Source organism: Natator depressus, chromosome 23, assembly GCF_965152275.1.
Source record: "Natator depressus isolate rNatDep1 chromosome 23, rNatDep2.hap1, whole genome shotgun sequence".
NCBI lineage: Eukaryota > Metazoa > Chordata > Testudines > Cheloniidae > Natator > Natator depressus.
Genome location: NC_134256.1, coordinates 722,403 through 747,706, shown reverse-complemented (window position 1 = coordinate 747,706; position 25,304 = coordinate 722,403). Strand labels below are relative to the sequence as shown.

General features: G+C 65.2%; 2 protein-coding genes across 2 annotated transcripts; both read left to right on the top strand.

Annotated features, from left to right (window-relative positions):
- Positions 1 to 6,371: 6,371 nt before the first annotated feature.
- Positions 6,372 to 7,751, top strand: LOC141976229 (C5a anaphylatoxin chemotactic receptor 1-like). Its single transcript, XM_074937073.1, has one exon. The coding sequence runs from the start codon at positions 6,374 to 6,376 to the stop codon at positions 7,424 to 7,426; it is 1,053 nt and encodes a 350-aa protein (XP_074793174.1). The 5' UTR covers positions 6,372 to 6,373; the 3' UTR covers positions 7,427 to 7,751.
- Positions 7,752 to 11,657: 3,906 nt separating this feature from the next.
- On the top strand, positions 11,658 to 24,448 carry DHX34 (DExH-box helicase 34). Its single transcript, XM_074937379.1, has 16 exons — positions 11,658 to 12,782; positions 13,304 to 13,615; positions 14,063 to 14,326; positions 14,652 to 14,754; positions 14,951 to 15,168; positions 16,252 to 16,426; positions 16,598 to 16,791; positions 17,080 to 17,181; positions 18,142 to 18,366; positions 18,970 to 19,137; positions 19,413 to 19,527; positions 19,882 to 19,988; positions 20,225 to 20,482; positions 21,869 to 22,045; positions 22,344 to 22,476; positions 22,686 to 24,448. The coding sequence occupies exons 1-16, from the start codon at positions 12,048 to 12,050 to the stop codon at positions 22,817 to 22,819; spliced, it is 3,420 nt and encodes a 1,139-aa protein (XP_074793480.1). The 5' UTR covers positions 11,658 to 12,047; the 3' UTR covers positions 22,820 to 24,448.
- Positions 24,449 to 25,304: the final 856 nt, after the last annotated feature.

The following is a 25,304-nucleotide window of genomic DNA, read 5'->3' as shown; positions in this document are numbered from 1 at the left end:
CCCCCCCCAAGGAGATGCTTGTTACAAACTGCTCGAGCCCCTCTGCTTGCCGGTGTGCCCAGGCCTTGGGCTGGCCTGGCGCTATCTCCTACCAGCACTCGGGCGTTTGCTGAGCAGTGGCTTATCTTGAGCTGTCCTGCCTCCTTCCTGCTTTTTGTGCGGCCAGACGCCGGCTGAGCTGAACCAATAGCTTCATCCCGCAACGTCCACGGACAGCGGCCATTTCTTGTCAGGGCATGGCTCCAGCTCCGCCACCCCTCGACTCTCGTCCCTCCTGAACACCGGCCTCTGGAGCAGCTGGGACTGGCCGGGCAGAGATGGGAGACTGAGGCAGAGTGAGTCCTGCCCTGATCCATGGGCCCAGAATGCCCCAGGAGGCCTCACCGTGACGCTCCCTCCGGCCCCGTGTGATTGTGCATTGCTCCGTCAGGGCTTGGCAGCCCCGGTCCCAGCGGCTCCCCCTCGCCCCTGGGCTGAGGTCCCCCAGCCCCGGCAGATCAACAGGTGGCTCTGTGGCTTGATCCTTGGCTCAACGCCTTCCTCCATGAGACTGTACGGGGCTGCGCTGCCAGCTGGGTCGGCACCAACGTGTTCCTGGGCGTATGTCCAGGTTTGCCATAAACACAGACGTGGCTGCTGCCGGGTCTCTCCTTGACGATGAGTGTGCGGGGCCTGGGGGCGGGGGGCATGAAGCCACCTGTTTATCTGCCGGGGCAGGGGGACCTCGGCCCAGGGACAAGGCACCCGAGGGGCTGAGAATGGGGCTGCCACACCCTGAAGGGAGCGTTGGGGGGTGTGTGTGTTACATTTAGCGGTTCATGGAGCTGTCCACAAGGCTGGGCGTTTCGGGGTGCTGGTTCCGCGCACACTGTCCGGGGTTCTCTCTTTGCCAGGGTCCCCGCCAGCAGGGCCTACGCAGACCCATGCATGCCCCTTAGGAATCCCACCCTCCCAGCACGCGGTGCTGCTCCCAGGAGACCCGAGGAACCACTCCCCTGTACGATGAATAAATGTGCCTCTTTGTCACTGCGTTTGAGTTGGCATTGGGATGTTGGACGGCTGCTTATGGGTTAAAAACGGAGAAGCAGAACCCTGTTCATAGCTGAGCTCAGCAGCTCTGGGCGGCTGCAGTGGGACGTAGCTAGGGACAGCTGCGTGCGGTGCCACGGGGCGGGGGCATGGCCATGAAAGCAGGTGTCCGAAAGGAACCGCAGGCTGGTTGCCTGGTGGGGTCCACGGTCCGATGAGCTGGGGGCAGCCCTAAAGGCCCCCTCTCCCTCAGTCTGTGGCCCTAAAGCGCAAACGGCTGGGGGTGAAACCTTGACGACTGCTATTTTCACAGCGTCTCGCACCGAGCCAGGTGCTTCCCAGTGGACACAGAGCACGGCATTCCCTGGCCCCAGGACTCTGAGCCTGCGGTCAGATCCGGGCCGGTGCAGGGGGGCCATGACCCAAGGAGCCCAGCCGCTGGGTGCTGGGGCCTGCTTTTCGATGTGCCGCAAGCGAAGGTAGCGGGGAGCGGCAGGGGCCGCGCCAGCACAAAGACCTCGCTGTTCTCAGGGACAGCACACGCTGGCCGGGAGGGTGCAAGCAGAAACATCCCCCGTGAGTCTGTGTGTTATGGTTGCACCTAAAGGCCCCAATCCTAGCCTGGGCCCCTCCTTGTTTTAGGGGCTGCAAAGGAGAGCCCCTGCCCACACCGCTAACAAATCCAGAGCCCAGCTGAAAGGTGGCTGGTTTGGTTACACACGTGACCCTGGGGCCAGCAGGATCCTATGGGGGGGAACGCAGTTTGGCAGTTGTGTCCAGGCCTCTCTCCCACCCCGCAGGGCAGTAGCAAGGCGCTGACTGCAGTTCTCGTTTCCAGTGTTTATTTGGAGGCTGGTCACAGGACAGCTGGGGAATGTTCTTGCTGCCCTAAGCAAACTGGCAGCTGATGAAGCAATTGGCCCCCGCAACCCTGCCCAGGGAGGCAGTCATCCCAGCTGTGGGGAGGGTGGGAGGAGCTGTAAAAATGTAGAAATGCCGGGGCTTATGCAAGCAGCTGCGGGCTGTTGCAGAGGTTCTGGGTGGAGTTCTTAGCACACCAGCCTCTCGGGAAGTGGCCCCTGTCAAGGTTCCTTCCCCACTCTGAACTCTAGGGTACAGATGTGGGGACTTGCATGAAAATCTCCTAAGCTTACTTTCACCAGCTTAGGTTAAAACTTCCCCAGGGTACAAACTATTTTACCCTTTGCCCTTGGACTTTCGCTGCCACCACCAAACGTTTAACCCGTTACGGGGAAAGAGTTGTTTGGAAATGTCTTTCCCCCCCAAATCCTCCCAACCCTTGCACCCCACTTCCTGGGGAAGGTTTGGTAAAAATCCTCACCAATTTGCATAGGTGAACACAGACCCAAACCCTTGGATCTTAAGAACAATGAAAAAGCAATCAGGTTCTGAAAAGAAGAATTTTAATAGAAGTAAAAAGAATCACCTCTGTAAAATCAGGATGGTAAATACCTTACAGGGTAATCAGATTCAAAACACAGAGAATCCCTCTAGGCAAAACAATAAGTTACAAAAAGACACACAGATGGAATATCCATTCCATTCAGCACAGCTTATTTCCTCAGCCATTTAAAGAAATCAGAATCTCTCGCATCTCAAGCTAGATTACTTACTAAATTCTAAGACTCCATTCCTGTTCTGTCCCCGGCAAAAGCATCACACAGACAGACCCAGACCCTTTGTTTCTCCCCCCCCCCAGCTTTTGAAAGTATCTTGTCTCCTCATTGGTCATTGTGGTCAGGTGCCAGCGAGGTTATCCTAGCTTCTTAACCCTTTACAGGTGAAAGGGTTTTTCCCTCTCGCCAGGAGGGATTTTAAAGGTGGTTAGCCTTCCCTTTATATTTATGACAGCCCCCATCTCCGCTCCGTCGAGGGCTATCAGTCCCCCTGCTTTGGGGCTGGAGCTGACCCCTCACTGGGCAGGGGCGGGTTGGAGGGCACATTCCCCGGGGCAGGTTATCCCATCACCGTCTCTGCAACAGTGGGCGATAGCCTCTATTGAAGACTGGGCTAGAGGGACCCCATGGCTGGTCCAGTCTGGCCATGCACACAATGCTGGGCGTTGTGAGTTTGCCAGGTCTCTGCGAGCACTGCTAACGCCCCCTCCTCTCTCTGGAGGACCTGGGCTCTTGGTCGGCCTGAGGTGTGAGTGGGAGCTGCCCCAGCTCCCCTGTGGGATGCTGGGAAGATCCCACTCCAGCCCCGGCTATGATGCTGCAAAGCAGCCAGGCGCTGAGTGGGGAGTCTCTCACCAGCGCATTTTGACAGGGCCCCTGGCCAGCCCTGCTCTGAGGAGCAGCCGGCAGTGACCCACACCCTGCTCCCCTGGGGGAGGGACTCCAAGGCTGGCACTAGTTTGTTTGCTTCCCTCTGTGCCATCCGCTGGGGACTGTGCAGGGCCATGCGGTAAGCCCTGCTTCATAAACAGAATCTGAATAGAAAGGGCTGATAAAGGATTCACTGCTGGAGTCCGGCTGGCAGCTTGGCATCCTCCACGGCACCTTCTGCGGCTGTGTCTGCGACATGCATTGGTCACACGTGTGACAGCTGAGTGAGTAACCTTCTCTACACCAGCCCCGACAGCCTGTGCTCGCGTCCTCCCTGCCAGGGCTGAGGCGTTGACAGAGGGAGCCCCGGGCCGAGACTGCGTTGGCAAATACAGGGAAGAGCCCTGATGCTGGAATTTCCCATCACCCCACCCTCACCCCTGGCTCTGGCCAGAGCCCCCCGCAACCCCTCGCACTCATGCCTCCAGCCGATTCTGCTGCCGCTGCAGAATTCCCAACTTCCCCATCTTCTGCAGCTTCGCTGAGCTTCCTCCTCACGGCAGCCAGGCCTCATTGCCCAACGCTCTGGTGAGATGCAAACGCAACTGCAGAGCCAGCTTGTGTGGGTGTGTGTGTGTGTGTTTGTGTGTCCTGTTAACCCTTCGGTGGCCTGGGCTGAGTTTTCCCTTTATGCGCCAGGGAAGCAGAGACGACTCCTACCCAAGGAGCGCAGCAGCGGCCGGCCCACGCCTGGGTGGGGACAGCTAGGCACTGAAGCCCCAGCAGAGGAGGGTGAGCCATTGGGGAAGGCACTGGGCTGGGACTCAGGAGATCTGGCTCCAACTCACAACTCTGCCACAGACGCCCGCTGAGTCCTGGGGTGAGTAACTCCATCTCTCCGGGCCTCAGCCCCCCGCTGCCATGTGGGGAGAACGAGCCCTCTTTCGTCTGTTTGCATTGTCAGCTCTTTGGGGCAGAGCCTGTCTCTCACGCTGTGCAGCCCCCGGCAAAACGGGGCTCCAGTCTCAGCTGGGCGCACTGAGTGTGACTGTCTCGGTCATGGGGGGGGTGTCACTCCCCCACAGCTGCAGGCCACGGTGACGTCAGAGCAGGACCCTGTCCCATGCCAAGGCAGCTCCCAAGGAGGTCATGGTGCCCATCTTTAAAAAAGGGAAGAAGGAGGATCCTGGGAACTACAGGCCAGTCAGCCTCACCTCAGTCCCTGGAAAAATCATGGAGCAGGTCCTCAAGGAATCAATTCTGAAGCACTTAGAGGAGAGGAAAGTGATCAGGAACAGTCAGCATGGATTCACCAAGGGCAAGTCATGCTTGACTAATCTAATCGCCTTCTATGACGAGATAACTGGATCTGTGGATGAGGGGAAAGCAGTGGACGTGTTGTTCCTTGACTTTAGCAAAGCTTTTGACACGGTCTCCCACAGTATTCTTGCCAGCAAGTTAAGGAAGTATGGGCTGGATGAATGCACTATAAGGTGGATAGAAAGCTGGCTAGATTGTTGGGCTCAACGGGTAGTGATCAATGGCTCCATGTCTAGTTTGCAGCCGGTATCAAGTGGAGTGCCCCAAGGGTTGGTCCTGGGGCCGGTTTTCTTCAATATCTTCATAAATGATCTGGAGGATGGCGTGGATTGCACCCTCAGCAAGTTTGCAGATGACACTAAACTGGGAGGAGAGGTAGATACGCTGGAGGGTAGGGATAGGATACAGAGGGCCCTAGACAAATTAGAGGATTGGGCCAAAAGAAATCTGATGAGGTTCAACAAGGACAAGTGCAGAGTCCTGCACTTAGGACGGAAGAACCCAATGCACCGCTACAGACTAGGGACCGAATGGCTCGGCAGCAGTTCTGCGGAAAAGGACCGAGGGGTTACAGTGGACGAGAAGCTGGATATGAGTCAACAGTGTGCCCTTGTTGCCAAGAAGGCCAATGGCATTTTGGGATGTATAAATAGGGGCACTGCCAGCAGATCGAGGGACGTGATCGTTCCCTTCTATTCGACACTGGTGAGGCCTCATCTGGAGTACTGTGTCCAGTTTTGGGCCCCACAATACAAGAAGGATGTGGAAAAATTGGGAAGAGTCCAGCGCAGGGCAACAAAAATGATTAGGGGTCTAGAGCACATGACTTATGAGGAGAGGCTGAGGGAACTGGGATTGTTTAGTCTGCGGAAGAGAAGAATGAGGGGGGATTTGATAGCTGCTTTCAACTATCTGAAAGGGGGTTCCAAAGAGGATGGATCTAGACTGTTCTCAGTGGTAGCATATGACAGAACGAGGAGCAATGGTCTCAAGTTGCAGTGGGGGAGGTTTAGGTTGGATATTAGGAAAAACTTTTTCACTAGGAGGGTGGTGAAGCACTGGAATGGGTTACCTAGGGAGAGGGTGGAGTCTCCTTCCTTAGAGGTTTTTAAGGTCAGGCTTGACAAAGTCCTGGCTGGGATGATTTAGTTGGGGATTGGTCCTGCTTTGAGCAGGGGGTTGGACTAGATGTCCTCCTGAGGTCCCTTCCAACCCTGATATTCTATGATTCTATGGTGGTAGGAATTAGCCCTTGGAGCGCCACAGAAAGGGGGACCCATTACTGCACCCACTGGGCCGTGGGCAGAGACTTCTGCAGCAGGGTCCCCCTGGCTGGGTTGTGGCTGTGGCATGTACATGGGGGGGGGCTGTTATCCAGCAGGCAGGAGTCCCGGCTGCAACTCTGGGTCTGTCTAACCCACAGAGAAATCATGGGGCCTGGAACAGCTGAGCTGGGGGCTTGTTGGTGAAATCGGGCACTTGGCCTTGTGGGGCTCTCATGGCTCCTCGAAGCTTGGGACCAGCCTCTGGCTCAGCTGCTGGAGCAGGACACCAGCACGGGAAGGGGCTGCGGGGCCTACAGGGGACCTCCAGACCTATGCGACTATACATCCAGGCCTGGCTGGCTCCTGCAGCGAGCACCAGGCCTCTGGGGGACAGTGCCATTTCACTGCAGAAAAGGGAGAGAATTTTACTCAACCCGAATTTGGTTTTTAGGGCGCAGATCCTGGTGCAGAATGAGTGCCACCGAGCTCTATGGTGACTATCCTGACTGGTACAGTAACTTCACTGCGCCCGACTTCGACACGTCGACTCCGCTGCCTTTCCAGCTGACCCCCGTCCTGTGGGTGTCTCTGGTTCTCTACTTCCTCGTCTTCCTGCTGGGCGTGCCGGGGAACGTGGCTGTCATCTGGGTGACGGGCTTCGGGATGAAGCGCACGGTGAACACCGTCTGGTTCCTCAACCTGGCGGTGGCCGACCTCCTCTGCTGCCTGGCGCTGCCCTTCCTGGCCGTGCCCGTGGCCCGCGACAACCGCTGGGAGCTGGGTGACTTCGCCTGCAAGCTGCTCCCATCCCTCGCCATCCTGAACATGTTTGCCAGCGTCCTGCTCCTGACGGCCATCAGCCTGGACCGCTGCGCCCTGGTGACCAGGCCCGTCTGGTGCCAGAATCACCGCACGACCCGGCTGGCCTGGGGCCTGAGCGGGGCAGCCTGGCTCCTGGCTCTGCTCATGACCCTCCCAACCTTCATCTTCCGGACGACGCACACCAAGGCATTCTCAGACAAAGTGATGTGTGTCTTGGAGTACACTCGAGTGTCCGGTTACCAGACCACCGTCGAGGTGTCCGTCGCTACCTTCCGCTTCGCCGCCGGCTTCCTGGTCCCCTTCGTGGTGATCGCCACCTGCTACGGCCTGGTCCTGGCCCGCATCCAGGGTAGCTGTGTGGTCCAATGCCACAGGCCCACGGTTGTTGTGCTGGTAGTGATTGTCGGCTTCTTTGCCTGCTGGCTCCCCTACCACGTGGTGGGGCTGATCCTGGCCGCCCACGCCCCCAGCGCCCGTCTGTACAAGCTGGCAGACGCCACCCAGCCCCTCGTCGTCAGCCTGGCCTACGTCAACAGCTGCCTCAACCCCATCATCTATGTGGGGATGGGCCAGGGCTTCCGGGGCTTGGTGCAAAGCCTCCTGGCTGATGTCCTCCAGGAGGAGGGGGCAGACCTACAGTGTGAGGTCCAGGCTCAGTTCACGTCCACGAGCAGTGGGCAGGCCACTGAGACAATGGTTTAGGTCCATGGGGGTCCCCCAGCTCGGGCGGGACCAGGAGAGCAGGGGACTGGACTGACAAGGAGAGAAGCTCGCAGCCTGGCTGCTGTCCATCTGTGCCTTGCGGGTACCTCATCTGTGCCTTGCGTGGTCGCTTAGCCTGGCTGGTGCTGTGGGGAGCTGAGTCTCTGCAGAACCGGCTGGAGGGAGCAGTAAGATCTGCTGCCCCCCCGAACATCCTGCAGCCCCTCAGCGAAGGGGCTAGCTCCGTATTACCACTGAACTGCTCCGACTGGAAGCTCTGGGGGCAGGGACCGTCTCTCTGTTCTGCATCTGTACGGTGCCACTGCAATAGAGATCACCCATAAATCACAGCCTTGTGGTGATCCCTCTCCTGCCCCCTTCTTTGGCTGGCTTGTGGGAGCCTGCAGCCCCGATCCCTGCCACAGCAGAGCACTAACTAAAGCCTTGCCTCGCAGGGGGAGTGTGACTCTGATTGGAAGCAAAGCCGGGGGCTCAGCTGCAGGGCGGATGAAGGGTGCCCCTGTCCCAGACCCAGCTGCCCGGGGGCAGTGGGACCCCCAGAACCCTACAGCCCCCTCCCCCCAGCTCTGTGCCCTGCAGCCCTGATGGGCGGGGGAATGATGCGCAGGTCCCCTGCAGGGAGGGGTGGGAATTCCTCCCCACCAATGTAACAGGGGGAGCGTGTCCCAGCCCCCTGCTTGGAGCCCCTCAGGCCCCCAGTGCAGGGGGAGCATGTATGAGCCCCACCCCCGGGAGTGGATCCCCCCCAGTGCAGCACAGCAGGGTGCACTGGCCACAGCTGGGAGGGAATCCCCCGAGCCCCCCCGGGAGCAGATCCCAGCCCCCCAATGCAGCGGGGGGGTGGCACGGGCCTCAGCAGGGGGGACCCCGAGCCCCCCGGGAGCAGATCCCAGTGCCCCAATGCAGCGGGGGGGCACCGGCCCCAGCAAGGGGGACCCCGAGCCCCCCGGGAGCAGATCCCAGCCCCCCAATGCAGCGGGGGGGCGGCACCAGCCCGAGCAGGGGGGACCCCGAGCCCCCCGGGAGCAGAACCCAGCCCCCCAATGCAGTGGGGGGGGCACCGGCCCCAGCAGGGGGGACCCCGAGCCCCCTGGGAGCAGAACCCAATGCAGCGGGGGGGCACCAGCCCCAGCAGGGGGGACCCCGAGCCCCCCGGAACAGATCCCAGCCCCCCAATGCAGCGGGGGGTCACCGGCCCCAGCAGGGGGGACCCCGAGCCCCCTGGGAGCAGATCCCAGCTCCTCCAATGCAGCGGGAGGGCCACCGGCCCGAGCAGGGGGGGATCCCGAGCCCCCCAGGGAGCAGATCCCACCCCCCCAATGCAGCGGGGGGGTGGCACCGGCCCCAGCAGGGGGGGACCCCGAGCCCCCCCGGGAGCAGATCCAAGCCCCCCAGTGCAGTGGGGGGGTGGCACGGGCCCCAGCAGGGGGGACCCCAAGCCCCCCGGGAGCAGATCCCAGCCCCCCAATGCAGCTGGAGGGGCACTGGCCCCAGCAGGGGGGATCCCGAGCCCCCCCGGGAGCAGATCCCAGCCCCCCAATGCAGCGGGGGGGTGGCACGGGCCTCAGCAGGGGGGACCTCGAGCCCCCCGGGAGCAGATCCCAGTGCCCCAATGCAGCGGGGGGGCACCGGCCCCAGCAAGGGGGACCCCGAGCCCCCCGGGAGCAGATCCCAGCCCCCCAATGCAGCGGGGGGTCACCGGCCCCAGCAGGGGGGACCCCGAGCCCCCTGGGAGCAGAACCCAGCCCCCCAATGCAGCGGGGGGGGCACCAGCCCCAGCAGGGGGGACCCCGAGCCCCCCCGGAGCAGATCCCAGCCCCCCAATGCAGCGGGGGGTCACCGGCCAGAGCAGGGGGGACCCCGAGCCCCCCGGAGCAGATCCCAGCCCCCCAAAGCAGCGGGGGGTCACCGGCCCCAGCAGGGGGGACCCCGAGCCCCCCCGGAGCAGATCCCAGCCCCCCAATGCAGCGGGGGGTCACCGGCCCCAGCAGGGGGGACCCCGAGCCCCCCGGGAGCAGATCCCAGCCCCCCAATGCGGGGGGGCGGCACCGGCCCGAGCAGGGGGGACCCCGAGCCCCCCGGAGCAGATCCCAGCCCCCCAATGCAGCGGGGGGTCACCGGCCCCAGCAGGGGGGACCCCGAACCCCCCGGAGCAGATCCCAGCCCCCCAATGCAGCGGGGGGTCACCGGCCCCAGCAGGGGGGACCCCGAGCCCCCCGGAGCAGATCCCAGCCCCCCAATGCAGCGGGGGGTCACCGGCCCCAGCAGGGGGGACCCCGAGCCCCCCCGGAGCAGATCCCAGCCCCCCAATGCAGCGGGGGGTCACCGGCCCGAGCAGGGGGGACCCCGAGCCCCCCGGAGCAGATCCCAGCCCCCCAATGCAGCGGGGGGGCGGCACCGGCCCGAGCAGGGGGGACCCCGAGCCCCCCGGAGCAGATCCCAGCCCCCCAATGCAGCGGGGGGTCACCGGCCCCAGCAGGGGGGACCCCGAGCCCCCCCGGAGCAGATCCCAGCCCCCCAATGCAGCGGGGGGTCACCGGCCCCAGCAGGGGGGACCCCGAGCCCCCCGGAGCAGATCCCAGCCCCCCAATGCAGGGGGGGGCGGCACCGGCCCCAGCAGGGGGGACCCCGAGCCCCCCCGGAGCAGATCCCAGCCCCCCAATGCAGCGGGGGGTCACCGGCCCCAGCAGGGGGGACCCCGAGCCCCCCGGAGCAGATCCCCGGCGCGGGAGGGACGCGGGGCGGGCCCGGCTGCGGGAGGCGGCGCTTCCCGGCGGCTGCGGCCTGCGAGGCCCGGGCGGGCCCGAGCGGTGAGAGCGGGGCCGGGGCCGGGGCCGGGGCGCGTGGGGGGCGCGGGGGGCCATAGGGGAATGGGGGGGGGGTCTGCGGGAGGGATAGCAGGGGGCGCGGGGGGCCATAGGGGAATGGGGGGGGGTCTGCGGGAGGGATAGCAGGGGGCTCGGGGGGGCCATAGGGGAATGGAGGGGGGGTCTGTGGGAGGGATAGCAGGGGGCTCGGGGGGCCCATAGGGGAATGGGGGGGTCTGTGGGAGGGATAGCAGGGGGCTCGGGGGGCCCATAGGGGAATGGGGGGGTCTGTGGGAGGGATAGCAGGGGGCTCGGGGGGGCCCAAAGGGGATTGGGGGGGTCTGTGGGAGGGATAGCAGGGGGCTCGGGGGGGCCCATAGGGGAATGGGGGGGTCTGTGGGAGGGATAGCAGGGGGTGCGGGGGGGCCCATAGGGGAATGGGGGGGTCTGCGGGAGGGATAGCAGGGGGCGCGGGGGGGCCATAGGGGAATGGAGGGGGGGGGTTGTGGGAGGGATAGCAGGGGGCGCGGGGGGGCCATAGGGGAATGGAGGGGGGGTCTGTGGGAGGGATAGCAGGGGGCTCGGGGGGGCTCATAGGGGAATGGGGGGGTCTGCGGGAGGGATAGCAGGGGGCGCGGGGGGGCCCATAGGGGAATGGGGGGGGTCTGTGGGAGGGATAGCAGGGGGTGTGGGGGGGCCCATAGGGGAATGGAGGGGGGGTCTGCGGGAGGGATAGCCGGGGGTGCGGGGGGCCATAGGGGAATGGGGGGGGTCTGTGGGAGGGATAGCAGGGGGCGTGGGGGGCCCATAGGGGAATGGAAGGGGGGTCTGCGGGAGGGATAGCAAGGGGCGCGGGGGGCCATAGGGGAATGGGGGGGGGTCTGTGGGAGGGATAGCAGGGGGTGCGGGGGGGCCCATAGGGGAATGGGGGGGTCTGCGGGAGGGATAGCAGGGGGTGCGGGGGGGCCCATAGGGGTATGGATGGGGGGTCTGCGGGAGGGATAGCAGGGGGTGTGGGGGGCCCATAGGGGAATGGAGGGGAGGTCTGTGGGAGGGATAGCAGGGGGCTCGAGGGAGCCCATAGGGGAATGGGGGGGTCTGTGGGAGGGATAGCAGGGGGTGCGGGGGGGCCCATAGGGGAATGGGGGGGTCTGTGGGAGGGATAGCAGGGGGTGCGGGGGGGCCCATAGGGGAATGGGGGGGTCTGCGGGAGGGATAGCAGGGGGCGCGGGGGGCCATAGGGGAATGGAGGGGGGGTCTGCGGGAGGGATAGCAGGGGGTGCGGGGGGCCCATAGGGGAATGGAGGTGGGTCTGTGGGAGGGATAGCAGGGGGCTCGGGGGGGCCCATAGGGGAATGGGGGGGTCTGCGGGAGGGATAGCAGGGGGTGCGGGGGGCCCATAGGGGAATGGAGGTGCCAGGGGATGGATCAAGCCCAGAGAGGTGTTTGGGTTTAATCCCCCCTGCCTGGCACAGGGTTCCCGGCCCATCGCCCAGCAGGCCCGGGGCTCGTGCTCTTCCAGAACGAGTTCTTGTCCTTACACATCGCTTTCTGTCCCCCAACCCCCAGGCACTGGGGAGATCAGCCTTGAGTGGGACCCCCGAACCTATTCACCCACCACGGAGTGGCCAGTTAGGGTGAGGCCCCCGCAGAGATTCAGCTGTTTCCTGCCTGCAGCCCTGTCCGGATTTCCAACCCCCTGACCCCTGTGGGTTCCCCAGATCCAGATTCCCATCCCCTGTCTCTGCCGAGAAGTGGGAGGTCTTCGCCTGGGGTGACCCAAGGGGGCAGAGATGCTATCGTCGGAGAAGGAGCGCAGGGCCAAGAGGCGAAGCAGAGACCCCTCCCCGTCCCGGGGGCAGCAGGGCGGCCACTGGGACTGGAGCTGCCCCGAGATGCGGCGCCGGCTGGAGGAGCTGTATTTCCGGGAGCAGGATTACATCCGGGCGGGCTCTGAAGACAGCCGCCAGTTCTGGGCCTTCTTCGAGCGGCTCCAGCGCTTCCAGACCCTGAAGGCTAAGGGGGAGCCGGCGGTGTGGGCTCCCCCGGCCCGGGCTGACCCCTCTGCTGCCCCTGGGCTGGCTGGCCTCCCACGGGAGTACGACCCGTGCTACCGGATCAACCTGTCGGTGCTGAGCGGGGACGTGGAGGGGCTGGCGTGGGGCAGGAGCGGGGGTCCGCGGCAGGGCCCAGGGGTGCCGGCCGAGCAGCGCTCCCAGTTCCGCGCCGTCCTGCTGCATTACCTGGACTTCGCCCAGAAGCAGAGCTTTGCCAAGCTGGCCAAGCTGCAGCGGGAGCGGGCGGCCCTGCCCATTGCTCAGTACCGCGACCGGCTGCTGCGGGCTGTGGCCCAGAACCAGGTGGTGGTGGTAGCCGGCGACACGGGCTGTGGCAAGTCCACACAGGTCCCCCAGTACCTGCTAGCGGCTGGGTACAGTCACGTGGCCTGCACCCAGCCACGTCGCATCGCCTGCATCTCGCTGGCCAAGCGGGTGGGCTTTGAGAGCCTGCACCAGTATGGGGCTGAGGTGAGTGGGGCTGAGACCAGGGGTGCCCCAGGACTCAGGCAGGGTCTGTGCCAGGCTGAGGGAATTCGGACAGGGAAGTCGTGAGACATGCTGTGACCCCAGCTCCTCCAGGCCGGGAATCCCAGCTAAACCCGGCGGGGGTCCCAGATGCCCCGACCCCATGTGGCCTCTCGCTGTTCTCCCCTAGCCTTGCTGCGTGGGGGCAGTGGGTGAGATTGTATGCAGGGAATGGGGGCTGGGCCATGCCTTGGGGATGCAGAGAGCCCTGAGATCTAGGCTGTGCCCTCCCTCCCACCCCCCATGGGGGTCTGGGCCGTGCCCTGGGAGCAGGCAGTGCCTGGGGGTCTGGGCCGAGCCCCTAAGGCTCTGTGCTGGTGATCAGGGGCCTCTCTTAGGGCAGCTCCATGCATTTCAGCACCAGCTGTCTGGGGCGAGCTCCCTCCGTGCTGGCCCTCTGCCCTGGCTGGCAGGTGCTGGGCTCCCCTCCCGCTGACTACCCGCCTGCCCCTGCTCCTCCCCAGGTGGGATACCAGATCCGCTTCGAGAGCACCCGCTCCCCGGCCACCAAGATCGTCTTCCTGACGGAGGGGCTGCTGCTGCGGCAGGTGCAGCGCGAGCCGGCGCTGCCCGGGTACCAGGTGCTGATTGCCGACGAGGTGCACGAGCGGCACTTGCATAGCGACTTCCTTCTGGGCGTGCTGCGCCGCCTGCTGCCCGCCCGCCCCGACCTCAAGCTGGTGCTCATGTCGGCCACCATCAACATCCGCCTCTTTGCGGGGTACTTCGGGGGTGCCCCCGTGGTGCAGGTGCCCGGCCGGCTCTTCCCCATCACGGTGAGAGCATGGGGGGTGGGAGTGGATGGGAACTTGGGGAGCCCCTTGCTGTACCCCTGCCGCATCCTTGGGGATCCCCTCCCCAGTGCTGAGACGTGGCCACCTCTGGGGTGGGGCACGGGGGCTGTGTGTACAGGGATCCCTCATCCGGTGCTGAGATGCAGCTGTGTCTGTACACAGGCGGATTAGAACCCAGGAGTCCTGGCTTCCCAGCCCCCCTGGTTCTAACCCACTGGGCCTCACTCCCTGCCCATAGTGCGGGCAGAACCCAGGAGTCCCGGCTCCCGGTGCTGAGCCGGCTAAGCCACGCCACTGCCCTCCCTCTCCCTGCACCTCCAGCCTGCTGGGCGGATGAGGGCGGTGTCCCTGCGGGGCCGGCCCTCGGGCTGCCCAGCGTCGGGCGCTCTCTCTCCCTGCCCTGTGGCCATGGCGTCTCTGCTTGCCCAGGTCGTCTACCAGCCCATCCCCCAAGAGGAGGCTCTGGCAGCGAGCGGGAAGCCGGAGCGGCTGGACCCCCGGCCCTACCTGCGAGTGCTGCAGGCCATCGACCACAAGTACCCGCCCGAGGAGCGGGGCGACCTGCTCGTCTTCCTGAGCGGGGTGGCGGAGATCAGCGCCGTGCTGGAGGCGGCCCAGGCCTATGCCACCCACACCCAGCGCTGGGTCGTGCTGCCCCTGCACAGCACCCTCTCCATTGCCGAGCAGGACAAGGTGGGTCTGGGCGCGGGGCAGGGGCCAAGGCCTCCGCTGGACTGGGCTGTGCCCCCCGGTGGGGGAGCGTGCTGTGGGGAGCTGGCATCAGAGATGGGGCTAGGAGGGGAACGTAGCTGGGGAGTGGCTGTGGGGGCTAGGAAGGGGGGTGCGTGGGGTGGCTGGGGGGAGCGGTGCTGTGGGGTGGGCGGGGGAGCGACTGTGTTGGGCGAAGGGAGGGGGAGGGGGTGGAGAGTAGCCGTGTGTGGGGGTGCAGAGGGGACCAGCAGGGGTGGCGGGGTGTGTCAGGAGCTGTGACTCCCCATCTCTTCCCCTCACCCCCCAGGTGTTTGACATGCCCCCCCCAGGAGTCCGGAAATGCATCGTCTCCACCAACATCGCCGAGACCTCGGTCACCATCGATGGGGTGCGCTTTGTGCTGGACTCTGGTGAGACACCCTCCCCTCGCTTCGGGGCTGGGAGGCATGGGCCAGCACCAGCTGGTGGGGTGGGGGTTCCACTCTCCGGGCCGGCCTGGGACTCCCCTTTGGCTGTGGCTCTGAGCACTGCAGGATGGGGGCGGCCGGGTGCTGGGTGAGGCGTGTGGAGATTGTCCCCAGAGTGTCTGCCTGTCCTGCCCCCCAGGGAAGGTGAAGGAACTCGGCTACGACCCCCAGGCCAAGCTGCAGCGGCTGCAGGAGTTCTGGATCAGCCGGGCCAGCGCCGAGCAGCGGAAGGGGCGTGCGGGCCGGACGGGCCCCGGGGTCTGCTACCGGCTCTACGCTGAATCTGACTACGACGCCTTCGCCCCCTACCCGGTGCCGGAGATCCAGCGCGTGGCGCTCGACGCCCTGGTGCTGCAGGTAGACAGAGCCGGGGAGGGGGGATCTCCACCATCCCCAGGCGGGTCTGTCACTGCTGGGGGGAGCTGTCCTTCGAAAGGGGGGAACCTGGGTAGATGCTCTGCTCTGGAGGGCTGAGCCCCCAGCCTACCTAATGTGTGGCCGTGCCGAGTGCTGGCTCGTGCAGCATCCTTGGAGCCGGAACTCGCTCCCAGGTCTCCAGCATCACGGGAGGAAGCGCTGGGCCCAGCCCCTGCAGCCTCCCAGCCTCTGCGTGACGCTTCCAGGGCTGTGAGGCTGTCCCTGCCGGGGGTCCACTCTGACTCCACCGGCTACAGGCCACGCGAGCCCTCCCCTCTCGGCTCCACGGTCCTGCAGGGCAGCACCCTCCAACACCCAAGACCTCCAAGCGCCACCCTACGGCATCCAGCCCCCTTCCGCCGCTCCCCAAGGAGCAGCGCGCCCCAGCTCGCCATCACCCCCTGGCGCACAGCTCTGCTTGGCGCACAGCTCCGCTTAGCACACAGCCGGCGGAGCCGTTCAGCGTGAGAACAAGACAGGGGTTTAGTGGAGAGCGGAGGTTCGAGAAGCAGCAGGTCGAATTAATGGATGATTGGGGTCACTTATAAAATAAAACCTCGGCATGCTATGCGAGCCTGAGCTGAACGAACAGCCGGTCTGTGTCTCCCAGCAAGGACCAGCCAGAACGGCTGTGATCCTCCAGTCATAGAACGAGCCAGCTGGCTGCTTGCCCCTCGGTGAAGGATCCCGGGTGTCTCTCTGTACCCCAGTTACACCCCAAAAGTCCAAGCAGGGTCACCCTGCTGTTTGTGGGTGTTCCTGCAGTCTATCGATCCATCTTTTGCTCAGAGTAAGTGGGTGTGCTTGTGACCCCCCCGATGCTCAGCCCGGGTGAGGTAAGCGTCTCTTCTCTCCTGCCTGGCAGGAGCATCTGGGGCGCCTTCTGGCCTGCTTGTCTCACACACCTTCCGAACACACTTTTCAGGGCAGATACACAGCTCCTCACACGTGACCCGCATGTCCGTTCTGCAGCGGTGATGACGTCCAGGTAAAGGGCTAATCTTCCATTTCTCCACCCCCCAGATGAAGAGCATGGGGCTGGGTGACCCCCGCACCTTCCCCTTCCTGGAGCCGCCCCCCCAGTCCAGCCTGGAGACAGCCGTGCGCTACTTGAGGGAGCAGGGGGCGCTGGACAGGTCCGAGAGCTTGACGCCCATCGGGAGCCTGCTGGCCCAGCTGCCCGTGGACGTGGTGATCGGTGAGGTGCCGTGGGGGGCTGGGGAGGCCCTGGCTGGGGGCGGGGGTAAATCGGGGGTGGGGTGGGCACCAGGGGCATGGAGAGGGACTTTAACCCTTGGGATGGGGGTGGGAGGTGGTTCGCTGCCCCCCCCCGCCCCCATAACGCTCTGCTCCCCCCATCCCGCTGCAGGGAAGATGCTGGTTCTGGGTGCGCTCTTCGGGCTGGCTGAGCCGGTGCTCACTGTGGCGGCAGCGCTGAGCGTGCAGTCCCCATTCCTGCGCCCCACACGCACCAACCCGGACTGTGCCACGGCCCGCCGGCCCCTCGAGAGCCCCCACGGCGACCCGCTGACACTGCTCAATACCTTCAACGAGTGGGTGCAGGTGGGACTGGCAGGCCATCTGCTCTGCAGGAGGGCTTGTGGGGGCAGACCCCTTGGGTGGCGTGTATTGGGGCGGGTTACATCCTGTGGGGGAGCTGTTGAGGATCTGGGGGAGGAGATGCCCCGTGGCGGGAGCTGTGGGGGGTGCTCTGGGGGAGGAGATGCCCCGTGGCGGGAGCTGTGGGGGGTGCTCTGGGGGAGGAGATGCCCCGTGGCGGGAGCTGTGGGGTGCAGCAGGATGGCTCCCTGCCCCTCCCCGAATAACCTGAGGCTTTGGTGTGGCCGGCAGGTGAAGTCGGAGCGGGCTGGCAGCTCCCGGAAGTGGTGCCGGCGCCGGGGGCTGGAGGAGCACCGGCTCTACGAGGCGGCCAACCTGCGGCGCCAGTTCCAGGTGGGTGTGCGGCGGGAGAATCATAGAATCATAGAATCATAGAATATCAGGGTTGGAAGGGACCCCAGAAGGTCATCTAGTCCAACCCCCTGCTCGAAGCAGGACCAATTCCCAGTTAAATCATCCCAGCCAGGGCTTTGTCAAGCCTGACCTTAAAAACATCTAAGGAAGGAGATTCTACCACCTCCCTAGGTAACGCATTCCAGTGTTTCACCACCCTCTTAGTGAAAAAGTTTTTCCTAATATCCAATCTAAACCTCCCCCATTGCAACTTGAGACCATTACTCCTCGTTCTGTCATCTGCTACCATTGAGAACAGTCTAGAGCCATCCTCTTTGGAACCCCCTTTCAGGTAGTTGAAAGCAGCTATCAAATCCCCCCTCATTCTTCTCTTCTGCAGACTAAACAATCCCAGCTCCCTCAGCCTCTCTTCATAAGTCATGTGCTCTAGACCCCTAATCATTTTTGTTGCCCTTCGCTGGACTCTCTCCAATTTATCCACATCCTTCTTGTAGTGTGGGGCCCAAAACTGGACACAGTACTCCAGATGAGGCCTCACCAGTGTCGAATAGAGGGGAACGATCACATCCCTCGATCTGCTCGCTATGCCCCTACTTATACATCCCAAAATGCCATTGGCCTTCTTGGCAACAAGGGCACACTGCTGACTCATATCCAGCTTCTCGTCCACTGTCACCCCTAGGTCCTTTTCCGCAGAACTGCTGCCTAGCCATTCGGTCCGTAGTCTGTAGCGGTGCATTGGATTCTTCCATCCTAAGTGCAGGACTCTGCACTTATCCTTATTGAACCTCATCAGATTTCTTTTGGCCCAATCCTCCAATTTGTCTAGGTCCTTCTGTATCCTATCCCTCCCCTCCAGCGTCTAGGTGTCCCCCTCAGAACCCAGCACTGCCCCCACCCTAGCCCCTTCCCCACCTAACCTCCTGCCCCCACCCCCAGGAGCTGCTCCGGGACCACGGTCTGCTGGAGCCTGTGCAGGGGCCCAGGGACAGCTACGCCCGGCAGAGCCGACACCGGGAGCGCCGGGAGCTGCACCGGCTGCGGCAGCGGCATGAGGAGACGGAGGGGCGGAAGCGCAAGGTGCTGAGGCTGCAGGAAGGGGAGGCCGGCTCCTCCAGCGACGAGGGTGCCAGCAGGACCGGGCCGTCAGGCGTCGATATCCAGGTGCATGGGAGGGGGGCCCCAGTGGGGAGAGTGTGGGGAAGAGGGCACCGCCCTGCTGGGCTCCCCCATCCCACTCCTCACTGGGGCCAAGCCGGCACCAAGAGCTTTCTCTGTGTCACCTGCTGGCTTCCTGCCATGCCCTCCCCCCACCAGCAGGAGGGAGCCAGGACTCCTGGGTTCTGACCCTGCTCTGGGAGGGGAGTGGGGTCCAGTGGGTTAGAGCAGTGGGTGGGGGTTGGGACTGGCCATGGCCCCCACCACTCCTGGGTTCAGTTCCTGGCCCCGTCTCTGTGACATTGGATACGTCCCCTGGGTGTAAGCCGGGGCCATGCCCCTGCGTGGCCGAGGGGCTGTGGGCACCGAGCCCGGCTGGTGGAAGGGGGCCAGGACCCCGTGGCTGTGACAGTGCTGGCCCCTCCCTGCTGGGAGCCCGGGAGCGTCTGCCCGCAGGGTTTGCCGGGACGGGGGCAGTGCCCAGCTCTGCCTGCCGGAGCCCAGGCTAGGCAGTGCTGTCGCAGTGGGGTGCTCCAAGGGGCTGCCGGGGGCGCCCTGAGCTCCTCTCAGCTCTGCCCCCCTCACACCCATCGCCCCTTCCTTCGGCAGGACGTCAAGTTCAAGCTACGGCACAACGTGGACGAGCTCCAGGCTGCGTCCGGCGCGGCCCTCTCCTCCCACCAGCTTGCCCTGCTCAAGCTGGTGCTGTGCAGGGGTCTCTACCCCCAGCTGGCCGTGCCCGATCAGTACAACAGCTGCCGCAAAGACTCTGACCAGGTGCGCCTCTCCCGACCCCCCTCCAGCTCCTGGGGCCTGTCTCAGCTCTGGGAGGGGATGGGAGTCTGGTGGTTAGAGCTGGGAGGTGGGAGCCAGGGCTCCTGGGTTCTTTCCCACCTCTGGAAAGGGAACGGGGTTGGGTCTAGAGGTTTGGGAGTCTGCAAAGGAGGAAGCCCGTGAGAGCTGTGCCCCAGGCTGGGGTCTCCAGCACTGGTTGCAGTCACCCAGCATGGCCACTGGCCCCGGCCCTGATGCCTCATCTGGTCTCCTGGCAGATTTTTCACACCAAGAACAAGCAGGGGATTGTCCTGCACCCGACCTGCGTCTTTGCCAGCAGCCCAGAGCTGCTGCAGGCCACAGAGGAGAAGGCAGAGCCCGGGAGGAGCAGAGGTAGGGAGAGAGGGACGGGGGGTGGCCTGGTCCCAGCCCCTTGGTGCCCCGACGCGGAGAGAGCTCCCAGTCCAACCAGACCCGGCAAGGACCCTTCTCCCCGTGGCACAGGGCGACTGGGTCCCAGAGAGATGCAGGGACTAGCCTGGGGTCACGCAGGGTGTCTGTGGGGGAGCCGGGGCTGGAAGCCAGGGCCCCTGAAGCCAAGCCCCCAAGCCGGCTGTGCCCCTCCACGTGTTCTGCTGGCCCCGCTCAGAGCAGTGGGGCTGAGGGGGCTGTGGGCCCTCCCCACCCTATGGTCGCCCCAGCCCCCACGGCAGGGCTGAGCTGAGCCCCCCTCTTGTGGCTTTGCAGGTTCCCAGGAGGGGCTGAGCAGCCGGCACCAGCTCCTGGCCTTCGTCTCGCTGCTGGAGACCAACAAGCCGTACTTGGTGAACTGCCTGCGGGCGCCGGCCCTGCAGGTGGGCGCCTGGCCCTGCCCCACACCCCGCCCCCTGGCTCCCCTACCCTCTCCCTGCCCCCGCGCTTCCCGATGTCACCCCTGCACTGTCGGTCCTCCCCTTCCGTGCCCCCTCCTGCTCTCACCCTCTGTGACCCAGACCCCCCCATAGCCGACCATGGCTCTGCCCCCCAGGTATCCCCATAGCTGACCATGGCTCTGCCCCCCCCCGACCTGACCATTGCTCTCTCCTCCCAGGCTCTCCTACTGTTCTCCCGGGCCCTGGACACCAACGCTGACTGCACGCGGCTGGTGGCAGACTCCTGGCTGGAGCTGTGCGTGCCGGACAGCGCGGCGGCCCTGCGGCTGCTCTCCGCAGCCCTGCAGCTCCGCGCCGCCTGGGAGGGGCTCCTGAACCGGCAGCTGGAGGGGAGGCGCGGGGAGCCAGGGCACAGGCCGGACCCTCGGGAGGTGGCGATGCTGAGGCAGGGGCTGCTGGAGTTCCTGCAGCAGAAGGTATCTGCAGCTTCCCCAGTGCAGCCGGGCCGAGCCAGGGTCCGCCCCGGGCAGCTCAGGCCCTGCAGCCCCCCAGGGAAACCTTTCCACCGAGCTTTGCACCCCTCTGCTCCGCAGGTAGCGAGGGAACATCCTCCCCACCCTACGGATGGGGAAACTGAGGCATGGGGCAGGGCCTGCGCAGGCTCATGCCACCGGGGGGGCACGGCTGGTAGTTCCCTGTGCAGTGCACCGGTACATTGCCTCCCCTCGCTGGGTGTGTGCTGTCTGGGACAGCTGTCACCCACACGTCAATAGGACGGGCTGGGGGGCAGCCTGGACACTGGCCGCGATCCCCACCACCACCAATCTGCACATGGTGTGTTTGCAGGATCTGAGCCCCTCCCCCAGCTGCTCCCCCTGCACTGGTGGAGATGGGGGTGCCCGTAGCAGGGCACCCCCAGGCAGCTCCCCCCGTGCTCGTGGGGGTGGGGGGGCAGGTAGCAGGGCGCCCCCGGGCAGCTCCCTCCGCGCTGGTGGGGGTGGGGGGCGCAGGTAGCCGGGCGCCCCCGGCAGCTCCCCCCACGCTGGTGGGGGTGGGGGGTGCAGGTAGCCGGGCGCCCCCAGGCAGCTCCCCCCACGCTGGTGGGGGTGGGGGTGCCCGAAGCGGGGCGCCCCCGGGCAGCTCTTCCCACGCTGGTGGGGCCGGGGGTGTTGCCCGGTGCCTTGTGCAGACCCTGTGCCGGGGAATGCAGCTCTCTCCGGGCAGGGAGGGAGCAGCCGGGCCCGTAGCCGGGTGACTTGCCCTCGTCCCCTGGGCAGCTCCCCCCGCGCTGGTGGGGGTGGGGGTGGCAGATAGCGGGGCGCCCCCGGGCAGCTCCCCCCGTGCTGGGGGGGTGGGGGTGTTGCCCGGTGCCTTGTGCAGACCCTGTGCCGGAGAATGCAGCTCTCTCCGGGCAGGGAGGGAGCAGCCGGGCCCGTAGCTGGGTGACTTGCCCTCGTCCCCTGGGCAGCTCCCCCCGCGCTGGTGGGGGTGGCAGATAGCGGGGCGCCCCCGGGCAGCTCCCCCCGTGCTGGGGGGGGGGTGTTGCCCGGTGCGTTGTGCAGACCCTGTGCCGGAGAATGCAGCTCTCTCCGGGCAGGGAGGGAGCAGCCGGGCCCGTAGCCGGGTGACTTGCCCTCGTCCCCTGGGCAGCTCCCCCCGCGCTGGTGGGGGTGGGGGTGGCAGATAGCGGGGCGCCCCCGGGCAGCTCCCCCCGTGCTGGGGGGGTGGGGGTGTTGCCTGGTGCCTTGTGCAGACCCTGTGCCGGGGAATGCAGCTCTCTCCGGGCAGGGAGGGAGCAGCCGGGCCGGTAGCCGGGTGACTCGCCCTCGTCCCCCGGGCCTCACCCCCGGCGCCCCCTGCAGGTGCAGTACAGCCTGCGCCGGCTGACGGCGCTGGAGAAGCAGAACGGCTACGTGGGGCCCCAGACGGTGGCGGCCGCGCCGGGGCTCCCGGGGCTGTTCCAGGGGGCAGAGATGACGCCGGACGAGGAGAAGGGCGGCTACAGGGTGGCTGAGTTCCTGACCTACAACTGCCTCGCGGTGAGTGCTGGGAGCCCGGGGCTCCCCCCTGATGGGGACTAGCGGCCTCCAAGGCAGGGGCTCCATATCCCCCCACAGCTCCTCTGGCCCAGATCAGGGGGCCCCAAGGCAGCGGCTGTGGGCCCCTCAGCTTCCCTCCCTTCCCCCCCCCCGGCTCCCCTTCCCGTTCCCGAACTGGGGCCAGCATTCCCCAGGCAGAGGTTCTGGGTTGCACCCCGCTCCCCGGATCGGGGCCGGCAGCCCCTGAGGCGAAGGCTCCGGGTCCCACCCTGCGCCCCTCCGACTTTGTCCCTTGCAGAGCGAGACCGACCTGTACAGCGACTGTCTGCGCAGCTTCTGGACCTGCCCGCACTGCGCCCTCTACATGCCCTTCACCCCCATGGAGCGCGTGAGCCACGAGAGCAGTTGTCGGCCTGGGTTCCAGGGCTGGCGTCCCCCGTCCGGTCACCGCGCAGGCCTGGGGGTTCTGGGGTGGGTCCCAGCCCAGCCGGTCTCTGCCCCAGGTGCTGCGCTGGCTGGGGGCCACCGGGCATGTTGCTCCACGGGGACGGGGCGTCCCAGCCAAGCCACCCAGGGGGGTCCTAGCTGCCAGGTCGGCTGCTCGGCCCGTCAGGTGACACCGTTTCGTCTGCTCTTGCAGCTCCCCTGGAAGAGGCCGCTGAGAGTTCAGCCAAAGCAACTGCTCTGCAGAGACTTTATCACTGCGATGCCTGCGAGCGGGACTTCTTGTTCACGTCCACGGAGATCCTGCGGCACAGAAAGCAACACCAGTGACGGCCAGGGTTGTGTGTCTGGGCCTAGCCCTGACAGGGGCCTAGTGGTCAGAGCAGGGAGCTGGGTGTCAGGACTCCTGGGTTCTCTCCCCAGCTCTGGGAGGGCCCATGGTCCTGCCCCTACAAAGCGCATGGCAGCGCATCCTGGCCGCGCTGGCCGGACTCGCGGTGCGGGGTCGGGGTGGGAGCTGAGTCCTGCAGCGTCGCTCCCTCGCTGACTCCCAGGTTAGTTCGTTACGAGTCGGGTCGGCGGGTTCGTTACGGGGCAGGCAGAGACCCCCTGCCTGTGGGTCTGTCAGGGCCTTGCTCCGGTGCTGGTTGGACTGGGCCTCTCTGGTGGGGCCAGAGGCCCTGCTCCGCCTGGCGGGGACACGTGTCGGGTGTTTGTACGTGTGAATAAATGTCCCTTGGTTGAGGAGCGCAGCCCGCGAATGGGGCCCGGGCCATCCAGGGGAGGCTCTCTGGTACACAGTGGGCTGGAGGGGGTGGCACAATGGCTCCTTCTGGCCCAGCATCTCTGGGTCTGATGGCCCCGGATGGGGAAACTCACCAGTGCTAACAGCCGCTTTGCCCTGTGCGGCGGGGGCTGGAACCCTTGCGTGGGCGATGGAGCAGCCCATACCTGGTGCAGCTCAGTGCCCTGCAGCCCCCCAGGACACCCCCATTCTGCGCCTGGTCTCTGCAGCAGCATCGGAATAGATCCACGCAGGGCAAGCCTGCGTCTGCCTGGCTGGGAGCGGGAGTGGCAGCGAGCGAGGGCCTGGGCGGGAGCTGGGGCCGGGTGGTGCGATGGGATGCGTGGCAGAGATGCGCAGCAGGAAGTCAGCAAGGCTTAGCCGGAGCTTGGGGGTTGGGGGTTGGGCGCTGGGAGAGGCCGAGATGGTGCCCTGGTGACAGGCTGAGCAATGAGAGTGAGGGCGTGTGCATGCGGGTATCTCCGTGGGATAGGCGTGTTCACATGGGCAGCGTGCATGCACACTGTCCATCTGAGATTGGAGTGTGGACGTGCCAGGAGACGGAGGTGCAGCCCAGCGAGTCGCTGGCTGGGAGGGCTGGCTTCTCTGGGCTCAGCTCTGCCAGAGATGCTGCCTGGACTTTGCGTGGCCACGGGGTGGCAGCCTCGCTCTGTGTTTGCGGGATTTGCTGGCGTGCTCCCAGCGCCTGCTCTGAGCTGTCCAGGCAGGGTGGAGAGACAGGGACCTCCTGTGTTTGTCAGGCTCCTCATTAGCAATGGGTCACCTGTTATTTATTACATAGAGGCCCCATCGTGCCGGGTGCCTCCCCGTCCCCGACCGCAATCAGGGCCCTGGTGTGCCAGGGGCCGCGCAGACGCAGAGCAAGAGACAGCCCCTCCCCTGAAGAGCCCACAGTCCCAACAGCCCTGCAGAATGCACCAGCCCGGAGGACACATGGCGCCCGGCGAATCCTGTCCTGTTGGCTCTGGAGGCCTGGGCTCCGGGGCTTGGGGCTACCCTGCTCTCCTCTACATCACTCCCAAGCCGGCTGCTCAGGAGCTTCTCGGGCTGGCCAGCTCCCCAGGGAGGCTGTGGTTCCTAGGAATTGGGGTCTGAGAGGCAGATCCCCTCCCGCACCTGCAGCCATAAAAACAACCCCACCAATTGGTGGGATGGCCTTGAGTCTAAGCAGCCCCCCCCCCCCCCCCCCCCCCCCGTTTCCCTGCTCTCCCCTCAGCCCCGTCTCGCTTGCCCTGTCCATTGCAGGTTGAGAGTGTTGCATTGTATAGCACTGGGGCAGAGAGCACAGAGCGCCCCAGGGTGGGCAGGGCAAAAGGGTGTCATAAAGGACACCTCAGATCTAGGGCCACATTTCACACTGGTACCCTTGGGCAGAGACCACAAGCAGGGTCTATTGGGTCAGGGAGGCTGGGAGCCAGGATTCCTGGGTTCTATCCCTACTCTGGGAGGGGAGTGGTACCTAGTGGTTTGTGGGGCGGGGCTGGGAGCCAGGACTCCTGGATTCTATCCCTGGCCCTGGGAGGGGAGTGGGGTCTTTGGATTAGAGCGGGGGGGGGGGGGGGGAGCCAGGACTCCTGGGTTCTATCCCCGGCTCTGGGCAGGGCATGGGGTGTAGTGGTTAGAGCAGGGGCTAGACCTTGCTCCCAAAGGTAATCGGAATTAATGTGCCCCTTTCTGTAACCCGCCCTCTGCAGCCCTGTCTCATGGCGGGTTCACACTGGAGGTTTATATCCCTCTGCTGGCTGGGGAGACTGAGGCTAGTCCTTCAGCTCCTGTGGTTGCGGCTGCTGGGTGTCCCTGTGCCTCACAGGTCTCCGGGGAGATGCCTGCCAGGGGAGGTGTGTGTTAGGGGGCAGCCGGCCCCAATGCCTCGGGGTCACAATGGGGAGATGATCTCTCACGCCCTCCATCTGTCTCCTCTCCCCAGCGCCAAATTCAGCCAAAGTTTTAGGCATTCAAGTGTTATTGAATTGCTGAAGCTGTTTGAAACAGCCTGTCCCCTCATGGGCA

Coding starts and splice junctions, on each gene's coding strand:
- LOC141976229 (XM_074937073.1), top strand. CDS start 6,374: ATGAGTGCCACCGAGCTCTATGGTGACTATCCTGACTGGTACAGTAAC.
- DHX34 (XM_074937379.1), top strand. CDS start 12,048: ATGCTATCGTCGGAGAAGGAGCGCAGGGCCAAGAGGCGAAGCAGAGAC. Junction 16,792..17,079: donor CCTTCAACGAGTGGGTGCAG/GTGGGACTGGCA, acceptor TGTGGCCGGCAG/GTGAAGTCGGAGCGGGCTGG. Junction 22,046..22,343: donor TGACCTACAACTGCCTCGCG/GTGAGTGCTGGG, acceptor TGTCCCTTGCAG/AGCGAGACCGACCTGTACAG.